Source organism: Lepisosteus oculatus, chromosome 3, assembly GCF_040954835.1.
Source record: "Lepisosteus oculatus isolate fLepOcu1 chromosome 3, fLepOcu1.hap2, whole genome shotgun sequence".
Classification (NCBI taxonomy): Eukaryota; Metazoa; Chordata; class Actinopteri; order Semionotiformes; family Lepisosteidae; genus Lepisosteus; species Lepisosteus oculatus.
The window spans coordinates 29,861,929-29,878,980 of record NC_090698.1 but is presented as its reverse complement, the minus strand read 5'-3'; the positions used below and the strand labels follow the sequence as shown (position 1 = coordinate 29,878,980).

General features: G+C 36.5%; 1 protein-coding gene across 1 annotated transcript in view; it reads right to left on the bottom strand.

The window, feature by feature from the left end:
- Positions 1-5,551: 5,551 nt before the first annotated feature.
- The window catches only part of slc25a46 (solute carrier family 25 member 46), a 29,060-nt gene continuing 17,559 nt past the window's right edge, over positions 5,552-17,052 (bottom strand). The window contains exons 6-8 of the mRNA XM_015337951.2: positions 12,349-12,405; positions 11,795-11,852; positions 5,552-7,239 (exon numbers count right to left, since the gene is read on the bottom strand). Of these exons, the coding sequence (XP_015193437.1) occupies positions 6,664-7,239; positions 11,795-11,852; positions 12,349-12,405 (691 nt within the window). The 3' untranslated portion in view covers positions 5,552-6,663. The remainder of the gene's footprint in view (positions 7,240-11,794; positions 11,853-12,348; positions 12,406-17,052) is intronic.

The following is a 17,052-nucleotide window of genomic DNA, read 5'->3' as shown; positions in this document are numbered from 1 at the left end:
GAATCATTCACAGTCCTAGAAGTAAAATGCATGCAAGACATCCACAGGTTTAAATAATGGATAACACAACTGGAACATACAAAGTTCAGCAAATACTGGAACATACACACTGAGGAAGAAGGATTCCAAAAATGATGAAGGGTGAATAGAACAAAGTACCAAGCTGAAATGGCTGGATGAAACTGGGTGCTTGGATACAAATAAGATAAGATCACTTTATTAGCCACATACAATTTCTCATATTAGGAATTCATCTTTTCACATACCCCAACTTGCTCTCCATGAGACACACAGACAAGGAGAGAAGCTTGGAATCAGAGTGCAGGGTCAGGCATTGCACAGCACCCCTGGAGCAGCTGGGGTTAAGGGCCTTGCTCAGGGGCCCAATGGAGTAAGATTCCTCTGCCAGCTGCGGGATTTGAACAGGTACTGTAACCTTCCAGCCACAGGCACAGATACATAACCACAAGGCCACCGCTCCGCCCCCACTTTTTTTGGTATTGGAATGGTATATTTTTGGTAAATGGTATTGGAAATGAACAAATTATTTTGTGTTTACTTAAAGTACTGCAAAATTGGAATTTGAAATGGAGAAAAGAAGAAAACTATTAACTATTATGCGGTCACCAACAGCATCCACCAAAAAGGCTCCATTTTTTTCTTCAGTCTTGCTTTTCATATACAGTACTTCTGGCAACTTGTGATTTACAGTTTTGTAGATATGCAAAATAATAAAACAGTGAATATAACACATGCAAAAATTTGGGCAAACTTGAGTCAATACTTAGTAACACCTCCATTGGTAGAAATCCAAACATTTCCAGTAGCCAGCGAATAATTTTTCTTTTCTTGATTTTGGATTTTTTCCAAAAAAGTACTTAATGGTTGATTTTGAGATATGTTTTGAATCAGTGTCTCGCAGAAATATCTAACCTCTTTTCAGCGTTCATTTCACTGACTCTGGAACATTAGCTTCTAGTATTTGTGGATATTTAGTTGAATTTATTCTTCTTTCCACCCACATGATATTTCCCGTGTTACTGGTTGCCACACAACTCCAAATCATGTTAGATCCACTGCATGCTAAACAGTTGGCAGTTCTATCAGAGATTTTTCTAGGTTTTCCAGATTTTGCCTTAACTTCAACAGTTCCCTTTAACTTCCTTTTCTTGATGATGTTTCTGACAGCTGAAATTGCAAGCTGGAGGTGTTTAAAGATTTTTTTATAGCCTTCTCTTGCTTTGTAACAGTGAATTATCATTATTTAGTCCTCAGACAGTTGCATAGGTTGTTGAGAGGCTAGAAGGGTCAGAGTATTTGGTAAGATTATTATTATTATTTCACTTGAGTTGAAAGGTGCCCAGATTTATGTATATCCGACATTCACTTTTTTCCAATCTGTTAAATTCGGCAAGTAAATAGTAATTATGCATAAAATATGCAGAAGGTTGTTGTATTTATGTTTGTACCACGGGTGTGTCAACTTCTTATTTGAGATTCACTGAAACATACAACTAGACCGAGAGTGCCTATTGTGTGTTCACACTACAGCAAAGAAAGGGTTGCTTCCAGCTAATAAAAAAATAGCTGAATATAATCCAGGGAGTGGGTGTATATTTTGAACCATACATTCCAATGTACATGTACATATGACTCTTCTATGTTACATATTTAATATTTTAAATGTTTTAAATACTTGTATTTTTAAGTTCTTAAAGATACAAGTACAGCAGATTATGTACATGTTCTGCTGAGTATACTTCATTGTTTAATGTAAGTCTTGTAAGTGGCTTAAGTTGTTGTAATAAATTATAAAATGACTTAGCAGAGATGAAAAAAGGCAGCTTCTGACCAGTTCTAAATATTGTTCAACAGAAACTTAAATATACCCGCATGTTAAATGAGAATGAAATGTAATTTTCATGGTATCCGATATAATGATTCATACCTTTAAGAATTCACAACTGAGAGTTATATTGGAACAGAAGGACTTTCAAGTTTAATTTGTTACAAAGTGAAGGCCTGCTTAATATATTTTCAGTTCTAGCTTATCAAAACTAGATAACCATACATGACCTTTTAAACTTTGACGCACTGCTGACAATTAAATTATGTGGAACTGAATAAACAAGGCCAGCAGCTATATCACCCTGCAGCTCTCACCTAGCTACCCACTGAAACTAAACAGGGTTGAGCCTGTACCTGGATGAGAGACCTCCTGGGAAGTTATGGTTGCTGCTTTCCCTCTCGGACTTTACCGCGGCCTCTAAATTGTCTCCATGTATGACTGGCTTATACTTGCCCTGCGATGGACTGGCGCCCTGTCCAAGGTGAACCCTGCCTTGTGCTCATTGCTTGCCGGGTAGACTTTGGTTTCCTGAGACACCGTATGGTATAAAGCGGTTTGGCGAATGACATGACAAATAAACTTAATAACCTTCTAGTTCTAAGGTTTAGAAAATAACCCCTATAAGTTTAGTACAAGTGTATAAATGAAAACTGCATTCTGATTTATTGGTAATACTATTTTTGTAGCAGCTTTCATTAGCATAATAATAAACAACTAAAATCTTATACAGCTAACACAAAAAAATTACATTAACACCACAACTCTCAGTCAAATTTTGGAAGAAGTAGTTCAAGTAGGTAGCTGCATCAGCATGCATAGGCTGCAAAGGAACAAGAAAAGGTGTGAACCTGAAGAAGGCTCCACAGCCGAAACATTGTTTCTTTTCTTCTCTTTTCAGCAGGATAAATAAATCTTTACTTGTTACAAATTTAGGAAGAATTGTTAGTCTCCTGAAATAAACTTTTGCATTACTGTTAAAAAAAAAACTGAAAAGAAAAAGAGGAAAATGCACAAAACGATTTCAGTTGTTTGGATACTCTCCTTGTCAGAATCATACTCAGGAACATGTCATGATTACATTATATGTTTTTTTTCCAAGACTTCAAGATGAGTATGTACAAGTTTACCTGAGTATATTGTACTGTTTACTTGTTAAACCAGCTGAAAAAGCACTAAACGAATCAAAAGGGGCAATGATTAATCCACGAATTGTCCTGAAAAAGTCACAGTTGGAACAGTACTGCACCAAGTACAGTTGGGAAAAACATGGACATGCAACGTTATCTAAGAAGGGGTACAGGCAACAACTAATTCTACTGCTTTAATGTGTGAAGTCATTCTCTAGCAGCACAGCTACAGGAGCATGTCAGCTCATGATCACACACACATCCACATCTTGTTTGCTAACAAAGCTAGTAGATCGCTAAGCAGCAAGTAATCTGTAAAATAACTTTAATAGGTTAAATAACTCAAATGAAAGATTGAATTCAATAAAATATTTCTGGGGATTTGTTTGAGAGTTTTATTGTTCCACTGTAAACAAAACTTATCATGAGAACCCCTTTTATCCATCCAGCTTTCAAGTTTTCTGTCAAACATATTTATGACAGACAAAAATACATACATCTAATTCCTGCTTGAAGGGTACGATGTTGCTGGATAGGCTTGAGTTAGCCAGTTAACTAGTACATAGCTTACAGTAGAATTGGAGCCCCAAGGTGTGATTTTGATAGGTGTATCAATTATCTACCCCCAATATGTAAACTGTAGCTCAAGCAAATGTATTTCACATACTTGTGCACTGACCTTATTCATCCTTTGCTAGTAGCAGTATTAATGTGGTGATTAAATGTGGCAGTTCCAAAATGATTGTGGCTAAAAATAATTATTTGAATTGGCATGAATAAAATTAATTTTTATGGGTGTGTCAATGAAGACTTTTTCAGCTGATACAAAGACAATTTTCCCTACTTATATCTGCATTTACTTCTCTAAGGTTTGCAAAGTCAGCAAGATTACCACTTCTTGAATGGCAACTAAAAGGTTCTAGTTTTTTGTTCAAATACCTTTATGTTTTTGTTCAGTTAACAAATGAGTAATATTAAATTTGATTGTGCTGTTGAAAAGTGAATTTTTCTTTGTTGCTGGGCCAAATGTAACTTTTGGCAACCGACCACATTTGTGTACGATCAGTCAGATGCTTTGTTGCAAACTTCCATGTTGGTCTGAGTTACTTATTAACTCTTATTAATGGCTTCCTTTTTGCCACCATGCTATATATAGTTTTATGAAGTGTTCTTGATGGTGCTGACAAAGTTGTTGTTGGCCTCTTAGTAGCCTTCCTCTCCCATTTCCTCCTTGTCCGGTTGCTCAGTTTGGAGGAATAGTGTGATCTTGGAGCATACAGTTGTATGACACATCATTTCTTGATTCTTGAGTAGACTGAGCTCACAGCCATATTCAGAGACTTCAGACTTTTTTGTATGCTTCTCCTTATCCTTGCTTTTCAATTGCTATAGTCTCAGCTTGCTCTGAAAGCTCTTTAGTCTTCATAGTTCAGTCATTGCTAGAGATTCACTACCTGACCAAGGAATCTCGTCCACTAAAATAATTTTGAGACTTGCAAAGGTAATTTTGTGAACCCAAATTTAGGGTTTTCACAGCAAAAGATTTGAATATTTCTTCATTGATGACATTTTTTACTTATTGAATCATAACTGTCCAGGGGTTGGAATACTTTTGCAAGACATTATACATTACTTTCTTTTTTTTTTTACATCTGTGCAAGATATTCAAAACATTTTCTTTCCTTCTTTAAGTACTTCATGATCACTGGGGCACATTACCCTTAATTTTTAAAATATTATTTTATAATAATTATTATAATGAATAATAATTGCTTACACTTTTATAACGCTTTTCTGGACACTCCACTCAAAGCGCTTTACAGGTAATGGGGACTCTCCTCCACCACCACCAATGAGCAGCATCCACCTGGATGAAGTGACGGCAGCCACAGTGCGCCAGAACGCTCACCACACATCAGCTATCAGTGGGGAGGAGAACAGAGTAATGAAGCAGATTCATAGATGGGGATTATTAGGAGGCCATGATTGGTAAGGGCGAATGGGAAATTTGGCCAGGATACCTGGGTTACACCCCTACTCTTTTCGTCCTGAGTATATTATTGACCACCTCGGTTTTACATCTCATCCGAAGGATGACACCTTTTTACAGTGCAGTGTCCCCGTCACTATACTGGGGCATTAGGACCCACACAGACTGCAAGGTGAGCACCCCCTGCTGGCCCCACTAACATTTCTTCCAGCAGCAAACTGTTTTTCCCAGGAGGTCTCCCATCCAGGTACTGGCCAGGCTCACACCTCCTTAGCGTCAGTGGTTTGCCAGTTGTGAGTTTTAGATTAATCCCAAGCATACCAAAATATTCTGATTCAAATCTAAAATCTAAAATTCGGCAATCCATTTTAACATAACATCTACACAGTTCTTGAAGGATTATAGTGTAATCAAGCTATTCTGTTTCATTTGGTCACATCTGACCTATGTCTTAGATCTGTTACACACGCCATGCTTGATATAACTGGTAGAGTTATCAATTTATTCCTTATGCAATCTACTCAGACAAAATCTTTCAATCTTTCAGTGCCTATATGCCCTTGTAAATAAATAAATGCTCCATACTAAGATATAATTTGTTTTTATTAATATACTGCAAAACAAAGTAGGATTGATTTCACTTATACTGAGAGTATGGCATTAATGGAACTACGACACAACAGATACAGTATGTTGCACCAGCAAAATATAAAAAAAATCTCAAAAAATATTTGCAGAAATTTATTTGAGGAAGAGTTCACAAATAAACACAGAGCTGTACATCATTTAAGCATAAAGCAGCACGAACAACAAATGCTAAAGCAGCAGTAAAAGGGGGAAATAACATTGTATGTTAATTAAAATCCCTGAACTTCATTAATCCAACTGGAAAAGTGTGCATTTGTTCAGTCAGTGCTATATCAATGTTCATATTATAGAAACATTTACAATGAATTTACATTGATGCAAAAAATAAAACTAATACCAATACCACAAGTACCACTTTATTAGGGCCCGAAGTGCAAACACATTATAGGAGACAGAAGCTATGCTCTTCACTATTGTAGATTTTCAGAATTCGCAAAGATTTGAACATCAAAAAGAGTATACCATCATTATGTGCTAACAGGGGTGAGAGAGATGATTGGCACATTAGGAACTCTCATATCATAAAACCTTTTTCCGAGTACGTTTTATGGTATGTGGAAAAGACACCCAGAATGTTCACATGATTTAGTCTAAGACATTTGTGTGGGGGGAAAAATGTGAACATTAGAAAATGTAAAAGACTGAAGAATAACTTTGCCAAAAATCAGTACTACTTATTTCATAACTGTTAGCCGTAGTTGTTAAATTGTTCATTTGCAAATTAAATATACTTAATAAGGGGATTTCAATAAATATCAAGACTTATAAATGGTAGAAGATGAATGAAAATGCCAGTTCACTTAAGATTATAAACATAAATATTTAATTTGGAAAATAATTTAAAAAACAAATGTGACTGACTGAAAGCAAAGATTTGAACCATGAAGCGAATGCTCCTGGAGAAAACAAGTATCTTTTCCAGTAAACCTCTGAGGATATTAGTAGATGAAATATGTCCATAGCAATTACTTATTTCACACAGCCCAAAACAAATCAGTAGTTTTACAAAAGGACCAATGTACAATAAGTGAAGGAGTACACTTCTGTTTTCAGGCATTTTGCAACAACATGGAGTAAATAATTTTTGTAATCTGCAGAACAGCAGCGTGCAACGAGTACTGCACAATGATCGACCCAAAGCCTTTATAAAACCCTAGTACTCCCTCTTCTCGATTGATGATGTTAATGCAGTCTCTCATTCCTTCATACTGTGTGTTAATGGGGAGGACCTCAAAGCCAAGGTCTGTGTTATCAATGATGGTGCGTGTCCCCTGGATGTGAAGGCGGTGCAGCACAGTCTCCAGTGGAAACAGCAAGATGTCTGCACAGAGATTGGCTGCAAAGCTTGCAATTAGTTCTGGGAAGTAAGCATCCAGCATGGTCTGTACGGTCTCAGATCCATCTGTTGCCCGTCGTGGTGAGCTCCTTTTACGCAAGAGAAACAGTACCAGCTTCTGAATCGTCGCGCTGATGATGTAATGAAGGACTCCATGCAGGACAGTGGGAAAGACCAGCGTCCAGAGAGGGAGGAGTCGCTTGCTGTGGGGCACTCCCAGTCCGATCATCCGGCCCACGCCTTCTTTGACGCAGTCCAGGATTCCAGGGTTGTCCCGGATTATTTCACTCTGCCAATGACACCACACTTCTTGAGCTTGAAGCTTTTAACCACACAACTGCATTTTAAATTTCTTTTACATTCCGGAGAGGTATAACCAAACAAAAATATCGAAATCCGTAGCAGTGTGCACAGATTAGACTTTGTAAAGCTTGCTGGTTTCAGACAACAAGCTACTGAACATTTTAAGAAAATTTAGCTCCTGATTTTGAAAACATAACAAAGGAAAACACTCACAAAAAACTGTTAAATACATGTAACTTAGTCTTCTGCCAGAAAACAGCTCAAATCAGGAAAAAAAAGGTAACATTTAAAAAGGTTAAAAATCTACAGGGAGACATTCAATTTATTTGGTTGGGCTGTTAGCAAATCAGAGATCCAAGGACTTCAGCCTTTTTTCGTGAATTAAAGTATGATATCAGCTTTGATACATCATGGCTTGCCAGCTGTTCTCTTACTTTAAATGCTCTTCTTTGTAGTTTTTATTGGGGTTTGTGTTCCACTGTTGTTTTAGACAAAACCTATAGATTGACTTTGTCAAAACCTTTGAGGATTCTGAATCTGATCTCTTCACTATGTTCTCTGCTCTAGACTAAAAAGATTCAGTTTATTTAATCTTTCAGGGTCATACATTACTCTATATATCTCTACATAGTTTTCTACATAGGAAACTCATTTCTGGGATGATTACATAATGGGAATATGTTTTGTAATGCAATTTATACAGCTGCAAACCATATTCTAAAAAATCACGATGTAATTTAAATTGCAAACCTTTATGTACATGTCTAATTAGCAAACAAGACGGGCTTTAAACTTAACATTACAGCTGGTGTTTCCTCATCAATCCATCAGGTACAAGTTCACAAGTGATGCTAATTACTTATCCCAGAGCCTAGTGAATTTGCATTGCAGTCACGCAGTTTACTGATGTGTGTTTCTGCATAAACATTTTCTCTAGTTGTTGAATAAAGTGTCCAACAATATGTCCAACAATTCATTATTGTTGAATACTGAAGATAAATATACTGTATGTAGTGTAAATGATGAACAGTAATGGAATAAGTAATAAGTTTATTCCATGCTAAAAAGAGAAGAAAGAAAACACAACATTTCGACTGTGGAGCCTTCTTCAGGTGAAAGAAAGATAGGGCAGTCAGCAAAGATAATATAACATGGGAAAACAAAGGTCAGGATAGAGGAGGAGGTGGGAGCAGTGGTGAGGCAGAGTGGCCAATCAAGAGGTGTGAGGTCGAGAGAGCTGAGGAGAGGCATGAAACGAAGCCTACAAATGAATAGAGAGAATTAGAAGAAAACATGCCTGTCATTGAGACAAGGAGGAAGGTATGAACCAAGTTTCAGGATGATTTTAGTTTCTGATGTCTTTCTGCTATACAAATTAAGAAACCCTTTATTGAGAACGCAGGCAGAGAGATCAGTGTGATCATTTTTTCTTTAAATGAAAGTGCAGTACTTACTGGTCAATCCATGGTCTGCAATTTCTAGGTTCAGTTTTGGCACCTTTTGGATGGTTCACTTTAGCAATCTTCCACTAAATGGGTTTTACCTCTCGAGTGACCACTGGATGAGTTTTGTTAATGGTCAATGGATAACATTTCTTGTTAAATTAAGTAAAACTAGTATAACTTCTAGCATCAGGCTTCATCACAAGCTTCTAGTACCTCTAACAGATCTGCTCTTCTAATGCTGATACTATTTAATATTGAATGTTGTATATTGGCAGCCCAAGATATGTCATTGATTTCTTTCTTGGTAAATACCCAATTTAAATTCATTTAATACTTTTGCCATTTCCTTTTCATTGTCTAAAGATGAGCAATTATTATCTCACAGACACTGTACATCCTCTCCTGTTATTTTGTTGCTGTAATTTGGAAAATACGTCTGTTTTTTACCACCTCTGCAATATTATTTTCTCAGGTCTAATATTTATTTTTTGAAAAAATATGATATATATTATATTGGAATTATTTTATATATAAGCAGATCATATTCTTTTTTTAACACATTTTTTAAATGTTATCTATCTACTTATATTTGCCTTGATTGATTTAATCATTTGTGGCACTGCTTTCTTGACTCTGAGTTACTCATAGTATGAATCTGTTATGTGGTTCAAATAGAATACCTTTCAACGGTTGCCATATATTCTCTACTAATTCTATCCCACTGTACTTTGGACAAACTCATTCCTTGACAGTTTGCTTTCCATGAGATGTAAACTTGGGTCTTGGGGATCACCTACACCTTTTAAAAGTATAATTCAGAGCAGTAATATTATCACAGTTTCTGAAAGGTTCTCTCACTTCCAGTTTCCTCACTCTTGCATCAAATACTAAATCAAAACTGAATTCCTTCCAGCATTTGCTCTAATTTCTTACTCAGTTTATCAGCTGTCTCTTCAATTTCAATTTCTGTCATTGATGTCTTACATGTCTTGTCTTAGATCAGGGGTGGGGAATGTAGAGCCTGGCGATAATTCGATAACGATAATTATCGCGATATAATTTTCATCAATATAATTTTAACAAAAGTTCGATAAATGTTCATGTTTTACGCATGATACGAGCATGCGCACTAAATACTGCGCGACTGTGCATGTGTGTTGCAGACCAGGCAGCTAACAGATTTGTTTAATGTTTCTGCTTTTTGGCAAGTGATGTGTTCTTAAAATAAATAGTTGTTTAATTCACCAATTAACTGTCTGGTTTCTTCAACTTTCACTCAGGAGAAAAAAATCTACCTTTAAACTTGAAAGAAATAATGATTTGACATTTATCGTGATAATTATCAATATCAACTGATATGAAATGTTTTGTCGTGATAATGTTTTTGGCCATATCGCTCAGCCCTACGCAGATTCCTCTTATTGACACTACTCCCCTCGAATTTCCCTTGCATGTTTGCTTTGAACTCTCCCCCAAAGTTACAGTAGTTTCTAATATTTAACATTTTAGTTCAAATGTTTTTGATTTTGGAGCTTGACAGCCTTTCCCATCATAAGGTCTCAAGTAGCCAAGAAATCCGATGTCTTCTTCAGTACATCAAAGCTTTATCTATCTGTTGTTTACATATACAGTACAACTGCTGTCCTTTGTCAAGACAAGATTGTTCAGAAAACGACTAAGTTATTTTTTCTATCCAACTACTTTTCGAAGTTTTGGAGTTTGTTTTATCAGGACAGTGTCGTTTATGCTAGTATCCTCAGTCATTACAACAGCAATTAGGTCATTGCCTGCATTGGCTTTTTGGAGGATCTGGCATAATAGGTGTGTACATTTGGCACAGTATGTACATCTGTTTTGCTGAGATGACGAAGTTTCATTTTAATTTCAAATGCTAGATAACTGTTTAACTTGATTTTTCCTCCTACGCTTTGAACATCATAAAAACTCAAATTTCTTCAAAAATTTCTTCATGGACTGAAAGGATGTAACTTTTTTCAATACATTGAACACACCTGTCAAGTGATTAAAAGTGGCTCATCCTGTTCAGTGTCAGCGAGAAAGATGCCAAACGGAGTGCTTGGGGTTTGCACTGGGAAAAAGGTTAATAACTGCAAGAAGGCAACATCTTTTTGTCTGGCCCTTTGTGACTTTTTAAGTAATTAAATCAATTAGCAATGAGTTCCATCTGTGTCTAGGGACCACTGTGCTCCTTGGGTATTGGGAGCTCTTTCAAAGATTCACAAAATCCCAATCCCACCCCCTCACCCCCCACACACGTTAACAGGTTAAAGTGAAGCTATTGTGTCCTTAAGCACATTAGTTATAGTTGTAACTAATCTCCTATACTCCAGTGCCTTTTCTAGTAGAGTTTGGAATCAGTATTATTTTCTCTAACCACAGATACAGTAAGTGTGATTAATTGTAGAGGATTTTCAAGTGCTAATTTTAAAATGGCTTTTCTATTAATCTCTTAATTATTTGTGTGGTAATCATTGTGCATAATTGCATGACTACAGTTCAGGAAAGGACAATCAGGAATCTAGAAAGCCGGGTTTTAACCATGTTATCAATGTAACAAAAAAAGGTTTAGGATCATGCAACATCTTTTAAAGATGAGGATTATGATTTGCAAACCACTGAATGAAATACACTTTCTAATTCTACTTTTACATGTAGTCCTGACAACTATTTTGAGTTATCAGCAGAGACTGAATGAACTGTGACTAGAGTTTGGATTTCTTTAACTGAATAGCTGTGACCTGGGAGTTACTGTCTTTACAATCATGTCTTAAGCATTCAGGTCTTGGCTCTGTTTCTAGGTCCTGGAGAGTAAAAAGCTTGTCCGGACTTGTTAGGTTGGGCTGGCAGTTGTTATAGAAACCTAATAATAACTAACCCTGAGCAGTATGTGGAAATGATTTCTGCTATAAAAAAATCAAAACCCACCACTTTGGGCTTAGTCATGATATTACGTTCTTTACATTTCTATTTGTTTGGAATTCCCACTTTACACTAAGTAGTGGAACAACTCATTTCTAAACACATTGCAAAGAATCTTTAAAGAGATTTTGGATGGTACATTAAAGAGGTACTTACCTGGACAGTCTCAATTAGGCTTGCAGAGTAAAATGGCATAGCAAGCACATATGTGAAACTGTGAAAGATAAGCCACAACAATATTGTTTCAGTGATACATATATCAGCATTATAATTTCATATCCAGACACCACATCTGTGAGAGTTAATGTTCCATTTTCTATTTTAGTTTTAGCTTTTCCAGTAAGTCACTCAATTAAGAAAAACTGTTAATAATCAATATGCTGAAAATGTTTACTATTATTTACTGTCAGTTTAAAAATCACATTTCAATTGATAACCCTGCACAGAAGCTAATTACAGCCCAAAGTTATTTAATAACAAAGTAGCCCCAATTCTTAAATACTTTGCAGCTATAATTTCATTATTTGATCCAGAATATATAACAAGCGAGAAACCATACCAAGAGCATAATCATAAGTACCATTCTTGCATTTCATATTTGTCCACAACAGAAACAATGGGATTTTTGTGTAACTTTTCTTTAATTGTTAACATCTGCTTCTACCAATAAATCATTCCATTTCCTTGACAAAACACATCTTAGAGATTACCTTTTAAGCATTAGGTGTCCCCAAATTTGTTTTGGATTCCATTTGTGAGACAGTTCCCTGAAGACAGAACAGAAATAAAAATCACAAATGAGATGCTTTGAAATATAACTTAGTTCACCGTTATATTTAAGAATAGATTTATATTTATATATATAAAGAACTTTAATCTCTGACAAGTATTTGTCCACATGACTAATATATAATTAGTTCACATAGGTAGCCACATCAGCATGCGTAGGCTGCAAATGAACAGGTAACCACACAACTGAAGAAGGCTCCACAGCCAAAATGTTCTTCTCTTTTCAGCATGGAATAAACCTTTACCTGTTCCTAATATATACAGTGGGTATAGAAAATCACCACCCCTTTACAAAATTTCAGAACTCTGAAAATAAAAACAAATTAAATAAGGCTTGTTCCAGTTTTATTTGTACACAGTAACCAACATTAGCCAAGTGAAAATAAAATTCTAACACATTCTGAAAATTAATTAAAATTACAACAGTAAAATACCTTATTTAAATAAGTGAACACCCCCCTTACAATTGCATATGTAAACTTGCTCAGGTATAACCAAACACCTTACATATCACACAACAAACTAATTGACTCCCACCTGTGATCAACTGTGGTGATTTTGAATAGTTCAGAATAAAAGCAGCTGTTTCTAGAGGATTCCTCTGCTTGGAAGTGCATGTCAAAGCAAATAATCCATTATGGGCAGAAAGGTGCTTTAAAAAGAACTTCGAGATAAAGTTGTGGAAAGGCACAAGTCAGGAGATGGGTATAAAAGGTTTTTTTTTTAAAAGGCTTAAAGTATCCCATGGAGCACAGTCAAGACCACCATTAAGCAGTGGAAGGCGTATGGCACCACCCAGACCTTGCCTAGATCCGGCCGTCGCTCCAGACTGGATGACCGAGCAAGAAAGAGACTGATCAGAGAGGCTACCAAGAGGCCAAAGGCAACTTTGAATGAGCTACAGGCCTTTATGGCAAAGACTTGTCATTGTGTGCATGTGACAATAATATCACAAGCGTTCCACAAATCTGGCCTGTATGGGAGGGTGGCAAGAAAAAAGCCAATCCTTAAAAAAAAGCCACATCTCGTCTTGTTTATGTTTTGCTTATAAGGTTTAAAAAGGGTGTGAGTCAACCCATGCATCACTAGTCACCACACAGTTTGACTGAGCTTAAACAATTCTGTAATTAAGAAATGGGTAAATATTCCTTTCTCTAGGTGTGCAAAGTTGGTAGAGATGTATCCAAACAGACTCAAGGCTGTAAATCAAGCAAAAGGTGCTTCCAGCAAGTATTAACTCAGAGGGATGTTCTCTTATCCTACTTTTTTTATTTTGATGGTTTTTCTGAAATTTTCATTTCTTTTTTCACTTGGATGTTGCAAGATACAATCTGTAAATAAAACTGGAAAAAGCCTGATTTTATTTGTCTTCTTTTTTGGCTTTAGGGCAACATAGGTTAACATTTTAAAGGGGGTGGTGACTTTCTATACCCATTGTAATTAGTCAATAATGAATACATTATTTTACACTCAGAACCCTTTTCTGGTTCTGTTATTGTTGCAAACTCATAGCTAAATATGACTGTATTCCAATAATTTATATTTTGGGTTTATGAACCTATTGTTTCACTTTCTAGTGTTGGAATATGCCACCAAGTATACACAACTGTAGTGAAAGGAATGTAGATTCAACAGGGATTGAAAACATATATTGTTGACAACACCAGTGGAGATGAATCAGTGTTTTATAGCTAAGATGCAGTTTGCATTTTCTAGCACTGAACCATAGAACTCACTTTGGAAAATCATGAGAGCCATCGTGTGCCAGCAGTTAATTGCATAGTGAAAAAAGAAATAAGAAATTCACCACATTAACTAGATAGAAAATGAATGCAGGGTGAGTTGAGAAAGCCAAGACTTGAACTTCCTCAACATATGAGACTACTTTTTCAACAGGTGCCAAAAAGAACTGTTGTGTGGAGCTCATTTAAATGTCTCTTCTGAACAACAATGTTGTTCGAAACTCAATTTTCCTTAGATATTTCTAATTTAAATACAGTACTTACTGTAGCTGCTCCTCTTTAGTATCGAGTCACAATACAACTGAAAAGTATACAGTACTAGTCACTATAAACTAGATATTACCTTACTGGAAGAATTACAGAAAAGAGAATCATTCACAGTCCTAGAAGTAAAATGCATGCAAGACATCCACAGGTTTAAATAATGGATAACTCAACATCAAGAGAAGGTTCAGCAAATACTGGAACATACACACTGAGGAAGAAGGATTCCAAAAATGATAAAGGGTGAATAGAACAAAGTACCAAGCTGAAATGGCTGGATGAAACTGGGTGCTTGGATACAAATAAGATAAGATCAGTGTATTAGCCACATACAATTTCTCATATTAGAAATTCATCTTTTCGCATACCCCAACTTGCTCTCCATGAGACACACAGACAGGGAGAGAAACTTGGAATCAGAGTGCAGGGTCAGGCATTGCACAGCGCCCCTGGAGCAGCTGGGGTTAAGGGCCTTGCTCAGGGGCCCAACGGAGTACGATTCCTCTGCCAGCTGCAGAATTTAAACAGGCAACCTTCCAGCCACAAGCGCAGATACATAGCCACAGGGCCACCGCCCTGCCCCCGCTTTTTTTGGTATTGGAATGGTATGTTTTTTTAAATGGTATTGGAAATGAACATTAAATTATTGTGTGTTTACTTGGTGTACTGCAAAAGTGGAATTTGAAATGGAGAAAAGAAGAAAACTATTAACTATTATGTGGTCACCAACAGCATCCACCAAAAAGGCTCCATTTTATTCTTCAGTTTTGCTTTTCATATACAGTACTTCTGGCAACTTGTGATTTACAGTTTTGTAGATATGCAAAATAATAAAACAGTGAATATAACACATGCAAACATTTGGGTAAACTTGAGTCAATACTTAGTAACACCTCCATTGGTAGAAATCCAAACATTTCCAGTAGCCAGCGAATAATTTTTCTTTTCTTGATTTTGGATTTTTTCCAAAAAAGTACTTAATGGTTGATTTTGAGATATGTTTTGAATCAGTGTCTTGCAGAAATATCTAACTTCTTTTCAGCGTCAATTGTTTCACTGACTCTGGAACATTAGCTTCTAGGATTTGTGGATATTTAGTTGAATTAATCCTTCTTTCCACCCACACGATATTTCCTGTGCTACTGGTTGCCACACAACTACAGCAGACTATGTACATGTTTTGCTGAGTATACTTTATTATTTAATGTAAGGCTTGTAAGATATGTGTTATAATAAATTATAAAATGACTTAGCAGAGATGAAAAAAGGCAGCTTCTGACCAGTTCTAAAAATTGTTTAATAGAAACAAATTACCGGCATGTTAAATAAAAATGAAAAGTAATTTTCATGGTGTAAGATATAATGAGTCACGCCATTAAGAATTCACAACTGAGTTATATGGGAACAGAAGAAGGACATTCAAGTTACATTTGTTACAAAGTGAAGGCCTGCTTAATATATATATATAATTTAAGTTCTTGCCTTTTTAAAACTAGATAACCATATATGACCTTTTACAATTTGACGCACTGCTGACAATGAAATGATGTGGAACCACATAAACTTAGGGCCAGCAGCTAAATCACCCTGCAGCTCTCACCTGGCTAGCCACTGAAGGTAAGCAGGGTTCAGCCTGGTTAGTACCTGGATGGGAGACATCCTGGGAAGCTATAGTTGCTGGTGGAAGTGGTATTAGTGGGAACAGTGGGGGGCGCCCACCTTGTGGTCTGTGTGGGTCCTAAAGCCCCGGTATAGTGGCGGGGACACTATACTGCAGTGGGGGAAGTCTTTTGGATGAGATGTTAAACTGAGGTCCTGACTCTCATTGGTCATTTAAGACCTCTGGGCATTTCTCAATAAGAGTAGGGAGTTATCCTAGTGTCAGGGCCAAATTTCCCCCATCGTCCTTTACTGTGGCCTCCAAATTGTCTCCATGTACGATTGGCTTGCACTTGCCCTGCGATGGACTGGCACCCTGTCCAGGGTGTACCCTGCCTTGTGTTCATTGCTTGCCGGGTAGGCTCTGGATTCCTGAGACACCGTATGGTATAAAGCGGTTTGGTGAATGACATGACAAATAAACTTAATAACCTTCTAGTTCTAAGGTTTAGAAAATAACCCCTATAAGTTTAGTACAAATGCATAAATGAAAACCGCATCCTGATTTGTTGGTAATACTATTTTTGTAACAGCTTTCACTAGCATAATAATAAACGACCAAAATCTTATACAGCTAACACAAAATAAATTACATTAACACCACAACTCTCAGTCAAATTTCGGAAGAAGTAGGTAGCCGCATCAGCATGCATAGGCTGCAAAGAAACAAGAAAAGGTGTGAACCTGAAGAACGCTCCACAGCTGAAACATTGTGTTTCTTTTCTTCTTTTTTCAGCATGGAATAAACCTTTATTTGTTCCAAATTTAGGAAGAGTTGTTAGTCTACTGAAATAAACTTTTGCATTACTGTAAAAAAACTGAAAGGGGAAAGAGAAAAATGCCCAAAACTATTTCAATTGTTTGGATATTCTCCTTGTCAGGAAACTACTGTTTACATTATGTTTTTTTTCAAGACTGCAAGATATGTATGTTCAAGTTTAGCTGAACATATTTCCACTG